We start from the raw sequence: 22,873 nt of genomic DNA on the forward strand, positions 1-22,873 counted from the left end.
GCGTTGACCAGGCCCGAGAGATACAGACACTTGCAGTGTTGGTCAGGTAATTAGAGCAACACACCCAAAGACGCATCCTTGAAGTGGATGACACTCGACTGTGTGGTCCCAGTCTCCCCATTTAAGCCCACAGCACACTCAGCTCTGGGTAGGAGCCGGCCATGGGCCGAAAAACCAACCTCCGCTGGGATTCGAACCTGCATCCTCCCAGCCGTCAGTCCGCGACGCTAACCACTTCGCCACGGCGGCTGGTATTTTCACCTTATTTGTAATGGGCCTGAGGCCTCTGCAGTCATACCATTCTGTGTTCAGTATTGTTTCTTGTAACTTCCAGATATTTGTGGAAGCCTACGATTCTGCAGGATGAGTTATGTGCTCTGTATTTGTTTGGTTTTGACTCCTAAATCCTTGTGGAAGCCTAAGTTTTGGCAAGGTGATCTCTATATTCTATATTTGGAAGCTTTTGATTCGGCAAGATGAGTTCTAACTTGTGTTCTGTTTGTTGGGACTTTCAGATCCTTGTGGAGGCCTATGATTCAGCAGAGCCTGGCGATTTCGTGTCTGAGGTGATCACGCTCAATGTGCTGCGCAACAACTACGCCCCCAAGTTCACGATGGACACTTACAATTACAATATCAACGACTACGACCCTGCTGGCACGTTTGTTGGCGCTGTTTCTGCAACTGACAGTGATAGTCAGGTTGGTTCTTGATAGTCTTTTTTATTCTATTCTCTTCTTTTATTATTATTTTGTTTATACAGAGGAAGGTGGCTGAACGGCTAAGGTGCTTATCTGCCAGTACAGTGTGTGTGTGTGAGCATCTGGGTTGGAATCCCAGACTCACCCTTTCTCCCGAGTTTGACAGGAAAATCAGTGTCTAGTCATTTGGATATAAACCAAGGTCCCATGTGCAGCACACACTAAGGGCACTGAAAAAGAACCAATGGCACTGTTGAACGTGTTGCCTCTGGAAAAATTCTGTAGATGAAAGCCACCCTGAAAGGTATACAAATACATGCATGCACTCAAGGCCTGACTAAGCGGGGTGGATTATACTGTTGGTCGGGCATCTGCCTAGCAGATGTGGTGTAGCATACATGGAATTGTCTGAACACAGTGCCACCACCTTGAGAAACTGAAACTTTCTTCATTTTTTTCTTGTATCTTTTTGTTTTGACAAGTTCATAAGAGAATGTGTGAGAGAAGCGTCAAAAGGGATGGTTGAGCAGATGCTGGATAGGTACAGGTGGTCATAGAATATTCTTAGTTCTTTTTCTTTTTGTATGAACATCTTATTAGCAACGCCTCTCACAGTCTTGCCAAAAAAATGTTTTTAAAGTTTTTATCAATCTAGAATTAGTGCTTGGTTATTTTTTGACATCATTTGCATATAAAACAAATGGTTGATGATGTTTCAACATAATTTGTATATAAAAAAAAAAAAAAACACACCAAAAAAACCCAGCTTGATGTTTCAAGATCATTTGCATATACAAGATACTTGATGATGTTTCAGCATCATTTGTGCATCCATGCATTAAACAATTTTGGTTAAAAAGAAGTAGGTTGAGATATATATATATATATATATATATATATATATATATATATATAATGTTTTAGTGTGTAGTTTACTTCCTGATGTGTCAGCACACGCAGGCTCAGTGATAAACTGTTGCTGTCTGCAGGAGCCAGAGAACAAGATCACTTACAGTCTTTCGGACGCTCGCAACCCCCTGGATTACTTCACCATCGATCCTGTGAGTGGACGCGTCACTCTCACCAAGAGGGTGTCTGAGGATCCGGCGAAACCTGCCAGCTACACGGTACGCCTGTTTCCTTTTGGCTTGGTGTTCTCTGTGCCGCTACTAGTTAACTCATTCAGTACGGCCAGTCCTCTCTTCTCCTCTACACAGACCCCTCGGATGTCCAGTGGGTGTCTGAATGACCCAACCTTTAGCTTCCGTCGTCAGAATTGTGGTATTCTTTGTCAACATTCACCTCTTCAGTATAAGAGCCTTCCGCTGGCAATATTTTGATGATGGTAATTGGGCTGAAACGCTGTTAACGTCGTCTCTTTCGCCGTTAACGTCGTCTCTTTCGCCGTTCGTATGGAGAGAGTTAACAAGAGACTAAGAGACCAGCAACAGCAGCTTTGTGAATATTTGTTTTAAAAAAAAACAACAAAAAAACACTTGTGGTCTCTTTGCTTTGTTTTACCAAGAGACCAGTAACAGCAGACAAATTCTGGTAAAAAAAAAAAAAAAAAAAACACTCACAAAAAAAGGGAAAAAGGGTTGGATCTCATTTACTTTACGTTCATGCATGTATGTATGGTTTGTTTTTGTTTTCAAATGATAGCTGGCTTTCCCACTCTTTCATACACAATGTGCGCATGCACTCATGAACACACACATGTATGTATACATGCACTCACACATGCACACAAACTCACATGCTCATACACACATACACATACAAACACACTCTTTTTTTCTCTCTCTCTCTCTTCCTCGCTGCCCCTTTCCTTTGATGCTTCCCCCAGTTCATTTCCTCCTCCCCTCTCTTCCCCTCTCCCTCCCCCACTCTTGACCATCTTAAAGTGAACCAGTATATTAGAAGTGCATTAACTAAATTTAAATTTGCCATTTCTGACATCACGTGTCATCGAATGAGATATAGGTCCAAAGGTGAGAATGAACTAAGATGTCGTTTATGTAACACAGAGAAGATGAGATCCATTTTTTGTTAATGTGTCCTGCCCTTTTTGACCTTAGATCGAAATTAATTGAATCTAAGTATTATAATAATCCTTGCAGTTTTAGATTATATATGTTGTTGTTGTCCAGAAATGAGTCTGCTCTCTATGGACTTGTTATTTATATTTACAAATCCTTGAAAAGACTTAACATTATGACTTCATAATCTTTTCTTTTGCTGATGTAATATGTTTATGATATAATTGTGGTCACAGTTATAATTCCAGTATCTGTACTTGTGTCACACCCCTTCAGTGAGGGGCTTTGGCCTTTATTTGAATAAAACAGATCGTTCGTTCATTCGTTCGTTCCCTCCCCCACTCCCCACCTTCCTCGATCTTTACCCCCACCTCCCATCTCTTTTACCCACAACTCCTCTCTTCCCCACCCACTCCTAAATGACTAAAAGTCATTAGGAGGAGAAGCATTACAGGTTGATACTATTATATTGTCCCAATATGCAGCATTCATGACTTCTTATGGGCACATTATTTTGGATTTGTCTTATTTTTGTGTACCCTTTCAAATGGGGCCATGACCTTTCTTGAATTAAACATCATTGTAGTCCCACCCCCTAAGTAAAAACCGGCTCAGCTGCACAGAACCTTTGTTCCTGGATAAACGTGTCCACACATTTTGATCATGATATCAATCTGGGCTGACATGTGCTGGGTGAGTGACGAGCATTTGGATGAACAGTTAATTTCCAGATGGATGAATAAAGATGCATTGTATTGTAATGTCACTGCCAGCTTGGTTTCTGACGGTGTGTTGTCAATCCATTTTTCAGCTGTACGTGACTGCCCGGGACAGTGGACTGACGCCTCGCACTACCACCGCCACCATGGTGGTCAATGTGAATCGCAACCGCGCCCCCTCTTTCCTGGCCAACAACATATACGACCGCCGTGTTGGGGATGAGACGCCTGTCGGGACAGTCATTGTGACTGTGTCAGCCAACGACCCGGATCCAGTTGTGAGTAGTTTTGATTTTGATTTTTGTTTATTTTTTTACTTCAGTGAGAGAGGAATGACATTACTGGCATACACCCAGCACGACTACCCAGAAGAGGCATGAGAAATTCTGGTGCCACCAACTATAGACCCAACTATCCTGATATGTGGTGCCTTGAAAAGTCATTTAAAATCTTCAAATCTGTGTGTGTGTGTGTGTGTGTGTGTGTGTGTGTGTGCTCTTGCCCCATCAATGCTTTCTTCTCATTTCAGATGTTTCTTTGTATCATCACAATTTCTATTATTTTCTGTTTGTGACACTGTGTGGCAGTCGTGAGTCAATGAAATGATCACTGTTTGACTTGTTTTTTCTTGTCTTTCCCTCCATCAGACTTCTCCCAATGGACAGCTGACCTACAGGATCCTTGAAGACTCTGTGAAGACGCTGTTCAACATCAGAAACCGTGACAACCAGGCTGAAATTTACCTGGTTCGCTCAGTCAAGGACGTCACTCAGGCTAATTGGGACGTAAGTACATGACTCACACAGGTGTGACCCCTTCCATCTTGAGCATGAACATGCATGCATGCACACATGCACAAACAGTGCCATGACTGACACATTTCAGGAACAAAATGCCATGGCAGTGACACATTTCAGAAACGACGCCATGGCAGTGACACGTTTCAGAAACAACGCCATGACAGTGACACGTTTCAGGAACAAAATGCCTTGACAGTGACACGTTTCAGGAACAAAATGCAATGACAGTGACACGTTTCAGGAACAAAATGCCTTGACAGTGACACGTTTCAGGAACAAAATGCAATGACAGTGACACGTTTCAGGAACAAAATGCAATGACAGTGACACGTTTCAGGAACAAAATACAATGACAGTGACACGTTTCAGAAACAAAATGCCATGACACTGACACATTTCAGAAACAAAATGCCACGACACTGACACATTTCAGAAACAAAATGCCATGACACTGACACATTTCAGAAACAAAATGCCATGACACTGACACATTTCAGAAGCAAAATGCAATGACAGTGACACATTTCAGAAGCAATTGCCATGACAGAACTTTGACATAATGTTGTCTGTTTGCAGTTCACAGTGCAAGTCAGTGACTTTGGCATCCCGCCACTGACGGCCACCACCGCTGTGCGCTTCACCATCCAGGTGACACCGCAGATTGCGTTCAACCCCAACACCAGACAGCTCAGCATCCAAGACAGCCAGCCGGTCAACGTCACCCTGACCACCGTCAGGGCTGATGACCCCCTGCAGGTAAGGCATGCTTCAGGTCTTGTTGGAGTTCATTGCAGGTGGTAGTCATAAGATTATGAACTGGCCATTGCCGTCTCAAGGCCCACCTGTTCAGTAAGATGAAGCTGGCACTATCTCCCACCTCTTCCTGTGGTCTTGGAGATCAAACATCAGTACACATTCTTCAGACCTGTTCCCTCTCCAAGGGGCTCAGAGACACTGTGTGGCCGACACCAACCCAACTGCACACCAAGCTCCATGGCTCCAGACAGGACTTGGAGAGGACAGCATTATTTATCAGATGTGCTGGACTGACGCTGAAAAGGCGAACAAGAAGTAGTAGTAGTAGGAGTTCATGTATGATAGTTGTCATGGAGCCTTCATGGCAGAGTTGGACTTTTGATCCATTATTTTCCAGCAGTCATGGCTTGAGGCTCTGTTGGTGGTTGTTCCTTGGGAAAGGCACTTTGCTCCGATTTCCCACAATCCACCCAGGTGTGAATGGGTACTTGTCTTTGTTTGGGGAAGGTTAAAATGGCGGAAAGAGAGGGTTGGGCTTCCTATGCCGATCTTTAGACACAATGGATATGAATTTGCTGCCCCTGTGGCTGTAAAAGCACAACTTTGTGAAGCAATATGACCACAAAACAGCACACTGAATGCATGCACAATTTTGGTAGATGTTGCCAGCATTTTCATCACACATTCTGATTGATGTGACTGATTTATTTTCCAATATCTGATACACACTGTGTGTGTATCTTATTTCAGTGAACTTTTATTTTGGGGGGGTTCTGTTCATGTTTAAATGTTTTGTGTCTGGTGTGCAGCAACCACTGGAGTACGTGATAGAGGGAGACGGTCTGGCGCCCGAGTACTTTGGCGTGGACAAAACAACGGGTCAGGTGTTCGTGAAGAAGTCACTCACGGAGGATCTCCTTGGGGCTGACCAGTACAAGGTCAGTACATTGATCCTGTGTGGATGGTATCAGTCATATGGATCCTGTGTGGATGGTATCAGTCATATAGATCCTGTGTGGATGGTATCAGTCATATAGGTCCTGTGTGGATGGTATCAGTCATATGGATCCTGTGTGGATGGTATCAGTCATATAGATCCTGTGTGGATGGTATCAGTCATATAGATCCTGTGTGGATGGTATCAGTCATATGGATCCTGTGTGGATGGTATCAGTCATATGGATCCTGTGTGGATAGTATCAGTCATGGATCCTGTGTGGATGGTATCAGTCATATAGATCCTGTGTGGATAGTATCAGTCATATGGTTTTGAAATGTAACTGTCAACTTGTTTATGCTATGTGTGAGGTGAAAAAAAAAAGATAACTTTTTTTGGGGGGGGTGGGTGGGGGGGTTAAAGCATTTATTTGTCATGGTGGCCTGGAGGTAATGTGCCTGATTATGGAGCAAGTGTCCACAGGATTATCTTCAATCACCGATATATGTGACGGGACATTAAACAAAAAATTCCTTCCTTCCACAGGATTAAATCCCATGTACAGACCAGGGTTGAACTCTCCCTTCACTGGATCTAGACTTGTGATAAATGTGCTAGTCATTTTGATGAGATGATAAAGTGAGATCACTTGTGCAACAAGCACTTAAAAGAATCCACAGCAATAAAATGGTTGTCATTGGCAAAACTGCTGAGAAGTCCACTTTGATAGTAAAATAGACTTGCAGAGAGTGGAAACAGCACAGCAAACAAGTGTAGTGAGAGCAGCATGAAAAACTCGTTGGCAGAGAAAACTTGTCGGGCATGGCTGTGTGTGAATGGGTGATTGCCAGTGCGCGAGCCTGAATCAATGTACAGAAATATGCTATACAAATGCCACTCATTTCTATTGTTCCTTTTAAAGAATAATACAATACAATACAGTGCAGTACAATATAATACAATTATTTTACAGAAATAGGCTATACATATGCCAACCATTTTTCTTATTCTTTTTAAAGAATAGTACAATACATTTCAGAAAAAAAAGTTCTGTAAGAGAAATTGTTGAAGACAATTATATATATATTTGTCTACAGATTAATTTGAAAAAAAAAAAAAAAATCCACTCTCTCCACCTACCTCCCTCCTCCCTCCCTCCTCCCAGGTGAAAAAAAAAAAACACGCCCAGAGATAGATTCAGTTAAATCCATGTGTACTGCTGTTTTTCAGATCCGCATTGCTGGCTACCGCGTGTCTGACCCGACGCAAAAGGCCTACATGTTCATAACTGTGCTTGTTAACCGGAACCCCAATGCACCCAGATTCAACGGACCCTACATCTTCACCATCCCTGAGACGCAGCCACTGGGTGTAGTGTTTGGCACAGTTAATGCCTCAGACAGTGATCAAGTAAGTGTCTGTCTTGTTTTGAAACTTATGTATGAAAATTATTGTGCAGACATGCTCATTGTACATGTGTAGGTATGCATGCATTGTAGCATGCACTCACTGGTCACAAGTCAACTTCACTTTCTCTTGAGAGAAATTCACACTTGGGTCATTTGAATGCTTATAATACAAACAGAAAAAACACACCCATAAGAGGTTACAATATTGCAGGAATTGAAATAAGATCATATTGACACATCAAAGAATCGCTTGGATGCAGGCATTGCTCACATGATCAGGAATACATGCTTGCACAGTTACACACTTGGACAAACAAGAATTGCATGCTTACATGGACAAACATGCATGGCACAATCATACACATGCATGGTCAAAAGTATTTTTCTTATCCTGTCCTGCCACTCTTTTCTGGCTCTCCTTAGCATTATTGCTCTATTCCCTCACTAGTCACTAAAATAATGCTTAAAAATCTTGCAGAGACACGCCAGCTGGAAATGACAACAACCCTCCCCTTCAGAAATAGTCCACTTGTAAACGGATGTACAATGTGCTTTTGATTCTTTGTTTTCATCTTTGATTGCAGAGATAGCAATACTTATTCCATCTCATTTAGCAGTCCATGATTATTTCATCAGAGGCAGAAGGAAACAGAGTACTGAATACAGTTTTTAAATCATAACAATGCCATTACATCCAGAGCAACATTGGGGCATAGCAGAAATGGAAGAAATTTGTTGAAAATTAATTTTCTCACTGTGGTTTTGTTTTTGTTTCTCTGTGGCAATTTCAGTAGGCAGTCACTCTTATTTATTCACAGTACATCATATTCACATCATTTTCTGTCATTTAACATTCTCTGTTATCATTCAACAGGAAGAAAGACTTTGTCTGTTGGTTCCAGTCTAGCTCAATCCTTGCCGCTCTCAAAAGGCCCTGTTGAAGCAAAGTGTGGTGTTTGTGCAGGGGAAAGCAGGAGAGCTGGAGCACTTCATTGTGGCCTCTGGCAGTGATCCCACCAACGCCGGAGACTACTTCTTCATCAACCCCAGAACCGGGGACCTCAGCGTCTTGCAGAGACTGGATCAGGCTTCAATCAGAAACATCCAGCGGTTCAGGGTCAGTGGACTGGTGCTGGAGTTCAGAGAAAATGACAAATCAGATGACAGTTTGTGAATGTTTTTTGTAATTAAAAAAAAAAAAAAAGTTTTGTTTGGTGCCCCAGAATTTGGGACATTTAAAAAAAAAAATTTTTTTTACCCCCTTTTTTTTTTTTTTTTTCCACACACTCACACAGAGACACATGGACACACACACACACACACACACACACACAGACGCACACACAGACACACACGTACATCCACACGCACACACACACATACACACACACACACACGCACACGCACACGCACACACACATAGACACACACACACATGCAGTGGGTGTGGAGAACGGGTGAGGGGTTTGACATGGGAAGGGAGAAGGAGGTGAGGTGGGTGAATGGGGTGGAGTTCAAGATTACTTTTATCTCACATGCCTGCTCCTTTCCAACAGCTCCAAGTGCGGGTACAGGACCGAGGTGTGCCCATCAAAGAGGACTCTGTGTTTGCCTTCATCAACGTTACCCGCAATCCCAACATCCCCAAGTTCACACAGGACCTCTATGAGACCACCATCGATGAGGACCACAATGTTGGCGTCCCTGTCCTGACAGTCACCGCCACTGATGCTGATAATGTAAATATACCTGTAGCTGGAGTGGTGGTGGGGAAAGCGAGTGAAGCGTTTTGTAGAGAATAAATATATACAAGTGAAATGTTTATGTTGAAAACAAGTGAAATGCTTAGGTTAAAAACTAGGAAAGTGTTTAGGTTAAAACATAAGTGAAATGTTTGACTCGTTTCAGCTCTGTGTCTGAGCACTGCCCTTGTGTCAAAATATGTTTCATGAAAATGGTGTACACGTTCCTACATATGCATAAACTGCAAGCAAAAAAACGACAAAATCAACTAACTTCTACAGCATCTACTGCTGTGTCCCCATGCTTTCTTTTGGAAGAAAATCTGGTTTAATTCAGTATATTGCCTTCATTTTTCTACATCAGTATGGCAGCAGAATATGCAAAAGTTGAAACCTCTAGGGTTGAATGGCTTTAGTCAGAACAAAGTGTTTTGATAAAAACCAGTGAAATCTTAAGTTAAAAAATAAAATATTCAGATGAAGATGAGTGAATTTTTTTGGGGTAAAAACAAGTCAAGTGTTTAGGTTAAAAATAAGTGAAATGTTTGTATTGAAAGAAATGAAATGTTTACAAGAAAACAAGTGAAGTGTCTGGATTAAAGGAAGTGCAGTGTTTATGTCAAAAAGTGAAATGTATAAGTGAAAACAAGAAGTGTTGGGGTGAAAATAAGTGTTTATGTGAAAACGAGTGAAGCATCTGGATAGTGCAGTGTTTATATTAAAACAAATCATGTATAGGTGAAAACAAGTGAAATGTACAGGTGAAAACAAATGAAGTGTTTTGGGTGGAAACAAGTGAAATGTTTTGATTAAAAATAAGTGACGTATGACAGATAGTTTTGTTGTTTATTTAGATTTGTATTTTTCACATTTATCCCCCCTGTTACAGGATCCTGTGACCTATCGCATCGTGAACCAGGGCAGCAGTTTCTTCTACTTCCAAATCGACGACAATGGAGTGATCTCACTGACTCAGCAAGTGGTGCTGGACTCGCAGCTCTCCTACGAGGTCAGTATTTCTCTCGGTCAGTGTCAGAACTCTGGCACTTGTGTGATGAAAATTCTTGGTCAAGAACTAGGCACTTGCTCATTCATTGTTCCCTCACACCTACCAAAAGCAATTGAAAACGGGGGGAAAAAAAAAAAAAAAAAAGGCTATGAAAATGTAAGTAGTGATGGTAATAATCAGCTAAGTCATTTTGGATTGTATGTGGCTATTTATGTTGCTGATGTCATTTCCTGTCCTCCTGCAGTTGATGACGTTCATGACATGGTGTATTTACAAGAGTGTGACATGTCTGCCAGTTCCGAGTGGAGGCCAGCGACGGTCGCCAACCCCCGGGCACTCGACAGGCCAGCGTCATCGTGAAGGTCAGGCGCAATGAGAACGCTCCAGTCTTTTCAAGACCATACGACAACGTTACCATCTCTGAATACAAGCGACTGTTGTCAACCGTTGCCACAGTGACCGCAACAGACCAGGACAGTGCAAGTGTATGTACATGACCATACACCCTTCTGTTTTCCCATCATGGTCTTTGTGAAGTTTGTGTGTGTGTGCACGTGTGTGTATGTGTGTGTATGTGTGTGTGTATGTAAATGCATAAAATATAGATGAATGTGTGTCAGTGTGTAAAATCTTATCCCCCAAAAAAGTTTGTATGTGTGTGTATGTTAAATCTTATAGAAAATGTGTGTGTGTGCAAGTGCACAACTTGCTAACAAGTAAAAGAAGCACAAAAAAGGTTGTAAAGCATATATTTTTTATTTAGAATGCGTGTGTGTGTTTGTGTGTATGAGGGAGTAAATGGAAGAGCATATTTGGCTAACAGACCATCAGATCATCTCTGGATTTTTTTTAATACAAAAATAAACCAGGTCTTAGAAGGCACACTGTGTGGTTTCAAACAATATATAGTGATGATTCCATCACTGTAAAAAAAGAAAAAAGCTTATGGATATTCAGTTTGTACATCACAAGCGGCAGATATTTCTGTAGAGGTAGAGTGAGTGAAAGAGAGAGAGAGACAAGGGATACTGAGTGGTGTGTTTTGCTCACGGCAGGGCGCCAGTGGCAGACTGCAGTATTACCGTGGCACCGTCACCACCCTGATCCCAGGCAGTGGTGGCTTCAGCAGCGACGACAACTACTTCGTGGTGGGTCGCACCGATGGAGCCATCATGCTGGCTCGGGATCTGAAGACTGACGCGGCGCCAAACGCTGTCAGGGTGAGTTAGTGAAAATGTGTTTAACATACATGTTATTTTATAAACACTGTATGTGTAAGTGTGTTTGTGTGTGTGTGTGTGGAGGGGAGGGTGATTAGGGGTATGTGTGGGAATGAAGCCACTGTCTTGTATTACTTGCTTGTATGTATTTTGCTTTATCTATGTAGCTTTTTGATTTTTTGGTCCAACCTTTGTCATGGTGTGTGTGTGTGTGTGTTTACTGGACTCAGCTACCGACTGAGATATTGTGTTGGGTGAGTGACAAGCCTATGGATGCACAGTTAATTTCCAAATGGATGAAAAAAGATGTATTGAGTCAGCATTGTGGTGGGGTGACAGTGGTGCGGTGGTTGTGCAACCAACCAGGAAGCGACTGTCAGGGTTCGTAAAGAACTGCAAGGAGGAGTCTGTAGTTAAGACTGTGTACAGGGCACACATTTCTCACTAACTGTTACTTGTTAAAAGGGGAGTAGGCCCGTCAATGTATTCTCTGTGACGAGCCTCTCACTGTGAAACACATGCTCATTGACTGTAAGGATCTGCATGGCATTTGACACAGACATTGCACATCAGATTCTCTGAAGACTGTTTTGTGATCTCTCTTAGTGGGCACTTATGGATTTCTTGAAAGAAGTGAACATTGATATTTTTTTGCTGGACTGGTTTTACCTGTTGCTTTATCTCCTTGTGATGACAGCTGGAAATCTTGGCTATGGACGAATCTCCTCTCCCGAAGACTGCCACCACCACAGTGGACATCTACATTGTGCGCAACCTGTTCACCCCTCGCTTCCTCGGCACCACCTTCAGTGGAAAGGACCTGAAGGGGGCAGCACTGGGCGAGACCATCCTGACCTTGTCGGCCAGAGACGATGATGTGGACAACGTTTACAACAATGGCGTAAGTGTCTGTGGGATCTGGATGGGTATATTTTAGTCCTGTTGTTTCAGTCGATGGGTTTTGTTTCATATTAAGTCCGGCTGCCTTCAATAGATGGGCTTTGTTTTATAATCAAGCTAGGCTGTCTTCAATAGATGGGCTTTGTTTTATAATCAAGCTAGGCTGTCTTCAATAGATGGGCTTTGTTTTATAATCAAGCTAGGCTGTCTTCAATAGATGGGCTTTGTTTTATAATCAAGCTAGGCTGTCTTCAATAGATGGGCTTTGTTTTATAATCAAGCTAGGCTGTCTTCAATAGATGGGCTTTGTTTTATAATCAAGCTAGGCTGTCTTCAGTAGATGGGCTTTGTTTTATAATCAAGCTAGGCTGTCTTCAGTAGATGGGCTTTGTTTTATAATCAAGCTAGGCTGTCTTCAGTAGATGGGCTTTGTTTCATATTTAAGTCAGATTGTCTTCAGTCAGTGGATTTTGTTTCATATTTTAGTCCATCTGTCTTCAGATGGGGTTTGTTTCATATTTTACTCCATCTGTCTTCAGATGGGGTTTGTTTCATATTTGAGTCCGGTTGTCTTCAGTAGAATTCTCTGGTTTTGTTTCAGACACCAAACGCACAGATTGAGTACTCCATGGTGAACCCTGAAACGTCAGACGCCCGATACTTCCAGATTGACAGTGATGGCCACATCTCCAGAAGAATCGGCTATGGTACAGGCTACAAGACAGACTACGTCCTGTCGGTAAGTAGCAATGGCTTGTATGTGTCAAGTTTGTATCAGTTTCAAGGAGGTGCCAAAGCATGCAAACTGATCCATGTATGCCACATCACATCTGCTGTATTAAAAAACAAAACAAAAAAAAGCAGATGCCTGACCTCATAAACCCAGCACGCTAGTCAAGTCTTGAGATTTGAATTTTTAGGCTGTGGTAAGTAGGAGTGTATTGCATTTAATGTGTTTACTTTTTTTTGTGTGTGTAATATATGATGACGGAAGCGTTGCCAACATGTTTCCATACATGTTCATGCCACCATGCATGTGCACACCAAAGGTACTAGCATTCTTAGGTGAGGGTCAAAGCACACACCAGAGAGATGCTGAAGTGTAATGTACAATACAACATTGTTTGATTCTAAACAACACAGAGACAGGACATCAGCTCTTAAAAACTAAAATTCAGACTGTCACAAAATGGAAAGCAGAAACATTTTTGGAGGAAGACATTAGCTCTTAAGACTAAAATTCAGACTCTCATAAAATGGAAAGCAGAAACATTTTTGGAGGAAAAGGTTATTAACATTGAGATCCAGCGAAAGCATATATTAGAATAAGTTGTGGTAAAATGGATACCTAAATGACACTGTTACCCTGTCCTGTTTTCTTACTGTGTAAGCTTTTGATATCCAGCACAAAAAAGTATACATTAAAAAAAAAGTGGTAGAATGGATACTCCAATGATCCTATTGTTCTGTCCTGTTTTCTTGCATTTTGGAGGAAAGTGTTAACTATTGAGATCCAACAAAAAAGTGAATATAAAAAACAAAAACAAAAAAAACGTAAAAGGTAATCTTCAGTGACCATGTAGTCCTGTCTTGCTCTCTTTTTGTGGAGGAAAGTGCTATTAACTTTCAAGATCCAGCAAATATGCCCTCCCCCCTACCCTCCCCTCCAAAAAATAAGGTGAAAGGGATACCCCAGTGATCATGTTGTACTGTCCTGTGTCCTTCAGTTTGATGTGAGAGTCAAAGACAAGAGCTGGAGACCCAAGGAAAGCGTTGTGACAGTCAACATCACCGTGAGACCAACCACCGCTGTCCAGGGAGATCTGGGCTTCACCCAGCCACAGTACTAGTAAGTGGAGGGAGCTGTGTGTGTGTGTGTGTGTGTGTGTGTGTGTGCTTCACCTGCCTTTCTGCTGTGGTTGTGAGAGGAATTGTTTTTATGGACACACACACACACACACACACACACACACACACACACACACACACACACACACACACACACACACACACACACTCATTAACACTCTCTCTCTCTCACACACACACACACACACACGCACACGCGCGCGCACACACACACACACACACACACACACAATGTTACTAAAAGACAGAATGTGACGGGACACAACCATTAGATATTGAACAGTTTGTCTGTAAACTGTCCATTAGTTCATTTGGAGGCATTTTTGTCTGTCTGCTTGTTTAGTTTGTGTTTAAATTTCTTCCCGAATTTTCTTTCATTTGGAGGTGTTCTTGTCTGTCTGGTCATTTAGTTTTAGTGTTTAAGTTTTGTTCTGCATTTTCTTTGCAGCCTTCCCTTGCCAGAAAACCAGGCAATTGACAGCACTGTGCTGTTCATGAAGGTGCACAATCAAGGCGACCAAGAAGTGGTTTGCAGCATTGTTGAGCAAACTCCAAATAGAGGTGAATTTCTCAGAGAGAGAGAGAGAGAGAGAGAGAAAGAAGAGGAAAATGAGATATATATTTCTTATTTTTGGAAGTCAAGTTTTTGCTACCATAAGGATATTAATTTTGCTGCAGAATAGATGTTTTATACTGAATTCGATTTGATGTTTTATTTCATCACAAAGGTGTTGATTTTACCATGGTGATTGATGATTCTGTGCCTTGTTTGCTTAACCTCCGTTATGTGTTCTTACAGCTGGTATTGTTTTATATTGATGTATTCATTTATATTTGTTTGATATGTTGTATATGTGCAAAAACATGTGTGGGTTTGTGCATATGGGTGGGTGCTTTTTTGTGTGTGTGTGTGTGTGTGTGTGTGTGTGTGTGTGTGTGTGAAATAGTTGAAAGGTGGTGTTTTTGTTGGGCATGTTTTTGCTGTGGTGATTGTGTGTGCTTTTGTTATGAATGTTGTTTGCCATATTTTTGCTGTTCTGCTTGTAATGTGTATGTATCACTGTCTTCACCACACTTCAGGTTTCTCTTACTGAGGTAATACAGTAATTCTGATACTGATTCTGTTGTAGATGCATTACCTATAGACTGCCTGCTTTAAGGGAATCTGAGTATGCCTGTCCATGCTAGTTTGATCTGCAGACTTGCCTTTGGCCTGTTTTCTTCCACCATTCAGCCCATGAAAGAAGTATGCAGCTGCAGTGCCTGCACGAAAATGCACATACATATTTGCTCACACCCCCTCAACCCCCCCCTTCCCCCGCCCCCTTAACCACACACATGCAGACACAAGAAAAGTGTAAGGAGTGTATGGAAGAAGTATCAACAAAGCAGTGATGATCCATTTCTGCTGCAGGCTACTTCACCATGGCATACGAGGAGAGCCACAAGGACTGCTTTCTGCAGCTGCTGCTCAACTTGGATCGAGAAACCCACACCCGCCATTACCTCAAGGTCAGAGTGCAACCGAAGTCTGAGGCCAGTCGCAGGAGGAGGCAGGCTTCCACTGGCACCAACTACATTTTCAGTGAGTCTGACTACCTGTCTGAAGTTATGTGTATCAGGTGTTGAGAAGCATGATGAGTGTTTGGTAGTATGTGATTCTGTGTGTGTATTTGAACGCAAATTAATGCTGCAAGGGAAGAAGAAACAAGAGATTAATTGACATTTTTTTCCGTAATTTTCTGCCGTGATTTTCTTTTCTACTGGGCAGTAGCTTTGCGGAAAGATCTTGAACATGCTGAATTTGGTTAGGCACACTGGTTTGTTACTATTTCAACAAATTGGAAGGTAGCAGAATGATTTAGACACTCATCTGCCCATACAGTGCCAGTGAGGATGTAGGTTCAATTCCTGGTCTAGTTTTTTGTCCCGTTTTACTTGAAAATCAGACTGAGTGGTTTAGTCATTTGGATGAGACGATAAACCAATGTACCATGTGCAACTTGGCAAACTGAAAAGTACCGGTACCCATGGCAACAGAAGTCTTTTTGTCTAGCAAAATTCTATAGAAGAAATCCACTCTGGATTGTATATATGCATACACTCGAGCCCTGACTAAGCATGTTTTTGGTTATGCCAGTAGATGTGGTGTAGGGTATTTTGAATTTTCCGAACACAGCAACTGATACTGAAAACAGCAAATGCTTTATCCTTGTGACAGACACGTGGGCAATGGCTGAAGTGGTGATCGATGTTCTGGATGTGAACGATGAATCCCCCGAATGGCACTTCCCCCCCATGCCCCAGCAGAACGACCGGGACGGCACATTCAACATGTACATTGGTGCTGTGCCCAAGACTTCCAAGCCTGATGCCAGTGTTCTGATGCCGGCAGCAAGCAGAGCAGCCTACCCAGGATGCTACCCAGGATGTGTCTATGTGAGAGTTGACCTTAGTCTAAGACTTCTTGGTGCATGTTTCTTGATATGAGTAGAGGTCTGAGCTACTGTTACTGTCTTTGTATTGTCAGTTTAGTTTTGTTTCTCCTGCACAAAGTCCTTTATCCCCAAAGTTGCACACCACTGCCATGTCACTCTTTACCTTTCAAAGGGCGATTTCTTTCACTTTGGATTCAGCTTCAGACTTTTGTATTATGTGAGGGAAAAGATAACGTAAAAAAAAATATACTGAGTTGAGTGTATGTGTTGAAGTTTGAGATGATAAGACCAAAGCCTTTTAGTGTTCAGTATAATGTGTTTATTGAGATCAAGTATGTTGTCAGATGTTAATTTTCTTAAGTAGCATCAATTATATGAACTGACAACAAATGGTGGTTTACGTTAAAAAAAAAAATGTCTTGATAATATCATTGCATTCTTTCTTCACAGGCTTCTGATAACGACCTGGGCAACAATGGAACCGTGGAGTACATCATAGACTCTGGGTACAAAGTTCCCTTCAAGCTGAGCAATGAAGGGGGTCTGCTGACCACGGATGAAGAGTTTGCCATCGTCAACATTCCCTCACAGTTTGATTTCGAGATCACAGCCCTGGACAAAGGAAAACCGCCCAAACTCACCAATACCAGGGTCATTGTAAGTGCATGTTAAAAACAGTCACTGTCATTTAGTTCCTTTAACGTGTGCTCAGATGAAGAGACAACCCACCTGGGTATACTGGAGTGGCTTTCAGTTATTTGTGTCCCTGCTTTGTGGAAATTGTATGAAATTTCCGACCAGTTTCTTTCTCTCTCTGTCTCTCTCTCTCTTTTGTTATCTCTTAATTTCAGCCTTCATAGTCCAATCACCTGTGTTTTTTCAGTCTGTACGGGTCATGCTAGACATTGTGCCGATGCATAAACTTGAGGAAGGACCCCATTACTCATTTTGCATTGTTATTGTCCATTTGATATATTTTGTTGATTAGACATATTTCACTGTTTTTGTTTTTGTTTTGTTTTTAAAACTTGATGATGCTTCTCTTAAAAAAGACAAAGGTCCCAGTGTCTTTTACGGCCATCAGGGCAGAGTTCATTCATTGTGTCTGGGGCTTGGCTAAGATGGGAAGGTGGGGGCCATCAGGGCAGGGAGTTCATCCACTGTGTCTGGGGCTTGGCTAAGATGGGAAGGTGGGGGCCATCAGGGCAGTGAGTTCATCCACTGTGTCTGGGGCTTGGCTAAGATGGGAAGGTGGGGGCCATCAGGGCAGTGAGTTCATCCACTGTGTCTGGGGCTTGGCTAAGATGGGAAGGTGGGGGCCATCAGGGCAGTGAGTTCATTCATTGTGTCTGGGGCTTGGCTAAGATAGGAAGGTGGGGGCCCAGTCCTTTCCTCCCTCCATTTTGATCTTCCCCAACCAAGGTCAGGTTCCCATTCACACCCCTGATGCTTCCGTCCCTGACAGAAACACATGGTCAAAGTGATCACCAGATGTGACACTCATCTTCTAATGATCTGACTTGGCAGTTGTCATATGCTGTTTGATCTGATTCTTTTAATAAGTGTTAGCGACAGGTATTTCATGAACTGAGAAGACACAAATTAATCTGATCTCTCTGTTGTCTGCTCAGGTGAACATCATTGAGGACATCAACCGGTTTGTGATGCCAATGGCCTTGGAGCGTTCCGAGACTCTTGACAAGCTGAGTGACATTGTTACGTGAGTACTGATCATCAAATGTGATTTGATTATCATGTTTTGAATTATTGATTTCCTTTTCATAGCATGTTTCTGATTTGTTTTCTGGATTGGAAAGGCAAGAAGATGGCACTGATTATGAAAACGCGATGGATGATTGTTTGGTTGATAAGTTGACATCTTCAAACTTAAGAGCTAAAAGCCACTCAGATGTTGGAAGGTATATGGTTTTAATGAATAGAGTTCCTGCAGTGCTTCAGGCTTTAGAATAAATCACTCTTTTTGATGACTTTTCTGTTGAGTAGTCAGTGATGGTGAATTCCAAGAAGTGTGAACATGCTCAGTCACTCAAACAGTTTTAAAGAGAGGTGATACACTTTTTTCTGATGATTTAAAAGGCATTGAGTTTGGTGGATAAGAGTGCAGATATCAGGTTTTTTTGTTTTGTTTTTTATGAGAGATGTCAGTAGTTTGGATTTGCCTTGATTGGGGACACAGATCCAGGTACTAGAGTGAAAGGGGGTGGGAGGAAAGAAACAAATTGCTGGAAATAACAACAGTACCAGTAGTAGTAATAATTCTGATGATAACGATATTAATCATAATGATAATAATGGATACTTATACAGCTCTCTATCCAGAAGACTGCTCTAGGTGCGTTACAAAACACATTATATTCTACATAACACATTACATCAGTGTTACACATGATTTGATAGGTACATTTTGGTGTGTATGTGTACATACATCATACATACAATGATATGAAAATACTTTCATACATACATACACATGTAAATGTGTGCACACACTCACACATACACATGCACACACACACACATGCTTACATGCAAGCATGCATAGAATGTGGCTGAAGGCAGAATGTTATTGACGTGGCATGACAATACTTTCGGTTTCAGTTTGCTTCAGGACAGAACTGGCTTTGTCATCATCATTGAGAAAGTGGAGGCCAAGAGAATCATTGATGGAAACGCCATCAAAGTCGTTTCTGATGCGTAAGTTGGTCAACTACAATTATTACATTTTTTTTAAAGCCCACCAGTATTTGGACACCAAAGTTGCATTTCATTCGTATAAATTAGCGGTTTACTCATGTGCTTCACAGGCACAGTCAACAAGTATTGATAACCCCATGACTATGTTCACTGGCATCACAGCTTTACATAGGAGCAGTATCAAATCTGACTCAGAGCACAGCAAAAGGGGCATTGTCTTAGGAATATGTGTTCGTTGCCTGGTTTAAGTGAGTGCAAGAGGACTGCAGTTCTTTCATTCAGGCTTGCATTTCTAGGGTGTAGATTGCAAAGATGTACTGAAACACAATAAAAGAAAAAAACAATTGCCTTGGATCATCAGTAAGCTGTAGAAAGTGTTTCCAATTAGATGATACTTGATTGTTGTTTGTGTGGATGTGCTTGTTTGATGTTTATGTAGATACATGCACAAAGTATTTGTGAGCACACACACATAGACACATACACAAATTTAAGAAATGATTTTTTTTTCTAACCATCCCCCCCACCCCCTATCCCTGCCCCCCTGTTTTTGTCAGTTTACTACACAGTATATGAGAGAGACAGTGTGTCAGCTCACTGTGATGAAATTGACTGCACAGGTCAAGATGTCACTTATTCTGTTTGGACTTCTTCTCTGGGGATTGCATAACTTCTGTTTGAAAAATAAAACCAACATCAACTGCATTAATTTTATTTGAAAAAAAAAATCAGTTACATGAATTAAAAGTACATGAGAAGTAACTGCCATTCAGATCCATGCACAATGATCTCACTTCACCAAGACTTTGCAGATAAAGGGTTACATGCCCAATGAATGCAGCACCATTCCTGGTTCATCATGTTCATGTTGATTTGTGTTTTCAGCTCGGATGTTTACTTTGTGGCCGGCTACGCTAACGCTCAAGGTGGCTACAAACTTCTCAGCACCAATAGCCAAGAGGCCAAGGACAAGTGAGTTCCTGTTTCTTGACTACAATAAGAACTCAGTGTTGCAGACATAGTATAAACTCTTTCTCTCTGGTCCAAGTAAACTAGTTTCGGTGTGTTCTTCGTTTCACAGGTTTCAGTTTTCTTATATCTGTTCTCTGTCGTGACTTGTTTGTAAAGAAGTTTTATAGTTGTTTCTTCAACACATTGGGTGAAACACATTTGACACGTGTGTGTTGACAGGAGGGAATGTTCTCAACAGCTTCTTTCTTTTTCTTCTTTTCTTTTTTAGTGTATTGTATTTTGTCTTTATTTCTTCCATTCCTAGTTGCACTTTTTTTGTCCATCTGCAACATCACAGTGGGAATGTTAAATGACCCATAGTTTTACAGCCATCGGGGCAGTGAATTCATATCCACTGTGTCAAGGGCTCAGCATAGGAAGGTGGGCCCAATCCCTTCCTGCTGATACTTACATTCCCAGACAGAAGTCGGGTATCCATTCACACCTGGGTGGAACGAGGAAAACAGAGTTAAGTGAATTTCCCAAGCACACAACACCATGCTGAAGCGAGGCCTTGAACACTAGATCAGAAGTCCAACACCTGCCTGAATTCTGCTTCAGCACTCCCACAGTCTGTAGAAAGACATTCAGTTGATTATCATGCATCAGAGCAATGTTAGTGACCAGAGAACTCATCTTCTTCATCGTTTGTGGGCTGCAACTCCCACGTTCACTCGTATGTACACGAGTGGGCTTTTATGTGTATGACCATTTTTACCCCGCCACGTAGGCAGCCATACTCTGCTTTCATGGGTAAACCAGAAACAATTTTTTACTCTTCTCTACAGTTTCATGACTGCAGACCGTCAGGACGAAATCACCCAGGCTGTTTCTGCCTCCGTGGGCAAGGAAGTAGACCCAATCCGTCTGCCCTATGGCGGCTCGGTGATTTACCGCACACAGCTGGCCAAGTCATACATCTGGTGGACTGATGACCCCTGGGCGCCTCTGGTGGCTCTGGCTGCTATCATCATCCTTCTGGCCATCGCCAGCATCATCGTTCTCATTTTCAGCCACTCCAGGTAAATACAACCCCCCCTCCTCCACTGAGGATTGCCCTCCTCTTTTTTGTGTTTGTTTGTTTCCATCATTATTCTCATCTTCAGCCACTTCAAGTAAATACAACCCCCCTCACTGAGGATTCCTGCCTTCCCCCCTCATCCCCCCCCACCGCCCCCATTTTCAGCCACTCCTCTGCTACAGAGGATTACCACCCTTTTTTTTTTCTTTCTTTCATTGTCCTCATCTTCAGTGCAATACGGTACAGTACAATACAGTACTGTACAATACAACACAACACAATACATCTTTATCAGTCCGTCTGGAAATTATGTGTCCATCCAAAGCTCATCACTCACACCACACAGTATCTCAGCCCACAGTGGAGTTGGACATACATTTATGAACATGACAAAGGTTGAACTTTAAAGTAAAATAGCAAGATAATGTGCATAAATGATAAAACACAGTGACTACTTCAGCCACTCTATGTAAGTATACCCCCCCCCCCAGCCCCCCGGCCCCCCTGCCCTTTGGATTATCCCCTTTTGCTTTCTTTTTCATTTCCTCATCTGTAGCTACTCCAGGTAAATAAGCTCCTTTCCTTGTCTGAGGACTGCCCCGCTCCCACATGTCTTCTATTTCACCACCCTCATCTTTAGTCACTACAGATAATTACTAACCCTCCCCATCCCCTGTCTCCAGGGTTACCCTCTATTTTCCCTTCATTATCTCATCATATTCGGCCACTCCTGGTATCATAACTCTTTAAACATGGACATAATTTGCAAAATAAAGTACTTGAATCACCATGACATTATTTAATACTTATTCATGGATCTGTCATGCAGTCTGTCTTGTTCTGCATAGAATGAATGTTGGTCTGTGTCTTTGAACTGCTCAGATGATTTTGTTGTTTTTTTCCCTCAGGTTCATGAAGTTCATTATGCAGTACCGCCAGTACCAGGTGGCTTATCCCACCTCCTTCCAGGAACCTCCAAACTTCCTGCGGGAGTATGAGACTCAGGTAGGAGACTTGTTCCCAGGATAAAAACTTGTTAGACTTCATGTAGTAAACTTCTTTGAGACACAGTTGGGAAACTTGTTCCCATGATAGAAAGTTGTGAGACTTGTGGTAAGGTAATTGTTCCAGTTACAGGAAGTATCTGGAAACCTTGTTTTTTAATGCTATGTTTTCCCCATTCGTTGCCTTTTACTGCCATGTTTACTTGTACCCAGGAGCGGGCTTTTCCATATTTGGCTGCTTTTGCCCCACCATTTAGGCAGGCATACTCTACTGTGTATGTTTGTATTTCCATAACCCACTGAACTCTGACATGGTTCACAGGGTCTTTGCTGTACATTGTGAATGTTAGCAGATCAAGTGCACAAGTGTTGGCATGGCAATCAGCAAAATCTAACCCTTACTCCACCAGAGGCAGCTGGAACTCAAACCTAGAACCCTAGGATTGACAGTCCAGTGCTCTTACCACATGACTATTGCTCTGGTCAATGCATTGCATGCTATATTGGGTGTGCTGTGTGTGTTTCACATTTATTTCTATTTGCTTTTGTATGAGAGACAGACAGTTGCAAGAGGAATGTGTAA

The 22,873-nt window shown here is 42.1% G+C and overlaps 1 protein-coding gene across 1 annotated transcript in view; it reads left to right on the top strand.

Moving 5' to 3' along the window:
* LOC143286623 (uncharacterized) overlaps positions 1–22,873 on the top strand; it is a 177,678-nt gene that overhangs the window by 152,440 nt on the left and 2,365 nt on the right. Inside the window, exons 158-181 of the mRNA XM_076594665.1 lie at positions 516–701; positions 1,691–1,828; positions 3,552–3,737; positions 4,107–4,244; positions 4,836–5,015; positions 5,825–5,953; positions 7,183–7,362; positions 8,326–8,478; positions 8,918–9,100; positions 9,993–10,112; positions 10,409–10,597; positions 11,168–11,332; positions 12,030–12,233; positions 12,834–12,971; positions 13,960–14,081; positions 14,550–14,662; positions 15,516–15,686; positions 16,323–16,540; positions 16,990–17,196; positions 18,171–18,259; positions 19,159–19,254; positions 20,140–20,226; positions 21,054–21,287; positions 22,195–22,291. Of these exons, the coding sequence (XP_076450780.1) occupies positions 516–701; positions 1,691–1,828; positions 3,552–3,737; positions 4,107–4,244; positions 4,836–5,015; positions 5,825–5,953; positions 7,183–7,362; positions 8,326–8,478; positions 8,918–9,100; positions 9,993–10,112; positions 10,409–10,597; positions 11,168–11,332; positions 12,030–12,233; positions 12,834–12,971; positions 13,960–14,081; positions 14,550–14,662; positions 15,516–15,686; positions 16,323–16,540; positions 16,990–17,196; positions 18,171–18,259; positions 19,159–19,254; positions 20,140–20,226; positions 21,054–21,287; positions 22,195–22,291 (3,723 nt within the window). The remainder of the gene's footprint in view (positions 1–515; positions 702–1,690; positions 1,829–3,551; positions 3,738–4,106; positions 4,245–4,835; positions 5,016–5,824; positions 5,954–7,182; positions 7,363–8,325; positions 8,479–8,917; positions 9,101–9,992; positions 10,113–10,408; positions 10,598–11,167; positions 11,333–12,029; positions 12,234–12,833; positions 12,972–13,959; positions 14,082–14,549; positions 14,663–15,515; positions 15,687–16,322; positions 16,541–16,989; positions 17,197–18,170; positions 18,260–19,158; positions 19,255–20,139; positions 20,227–21,053; positions 21,288–22,194; positions 22,292–22,873) is intronic.

Source organism: Babylonia areolata, chromosome 1, assembly GCF_041734735.1.
Source record: "Babylonia areolata isolate BAREFJ2019XMU chromosome 1, ASM4173473v1, whole genome shotgun sequence".
Taxonomy (NCBI): domain Eukaryota; kingdom Metazoa; phylum Mollusca; class Gastropoda; order Neogastropoda; family Buccinidae; genus Babylonia; species Babylonia areolata.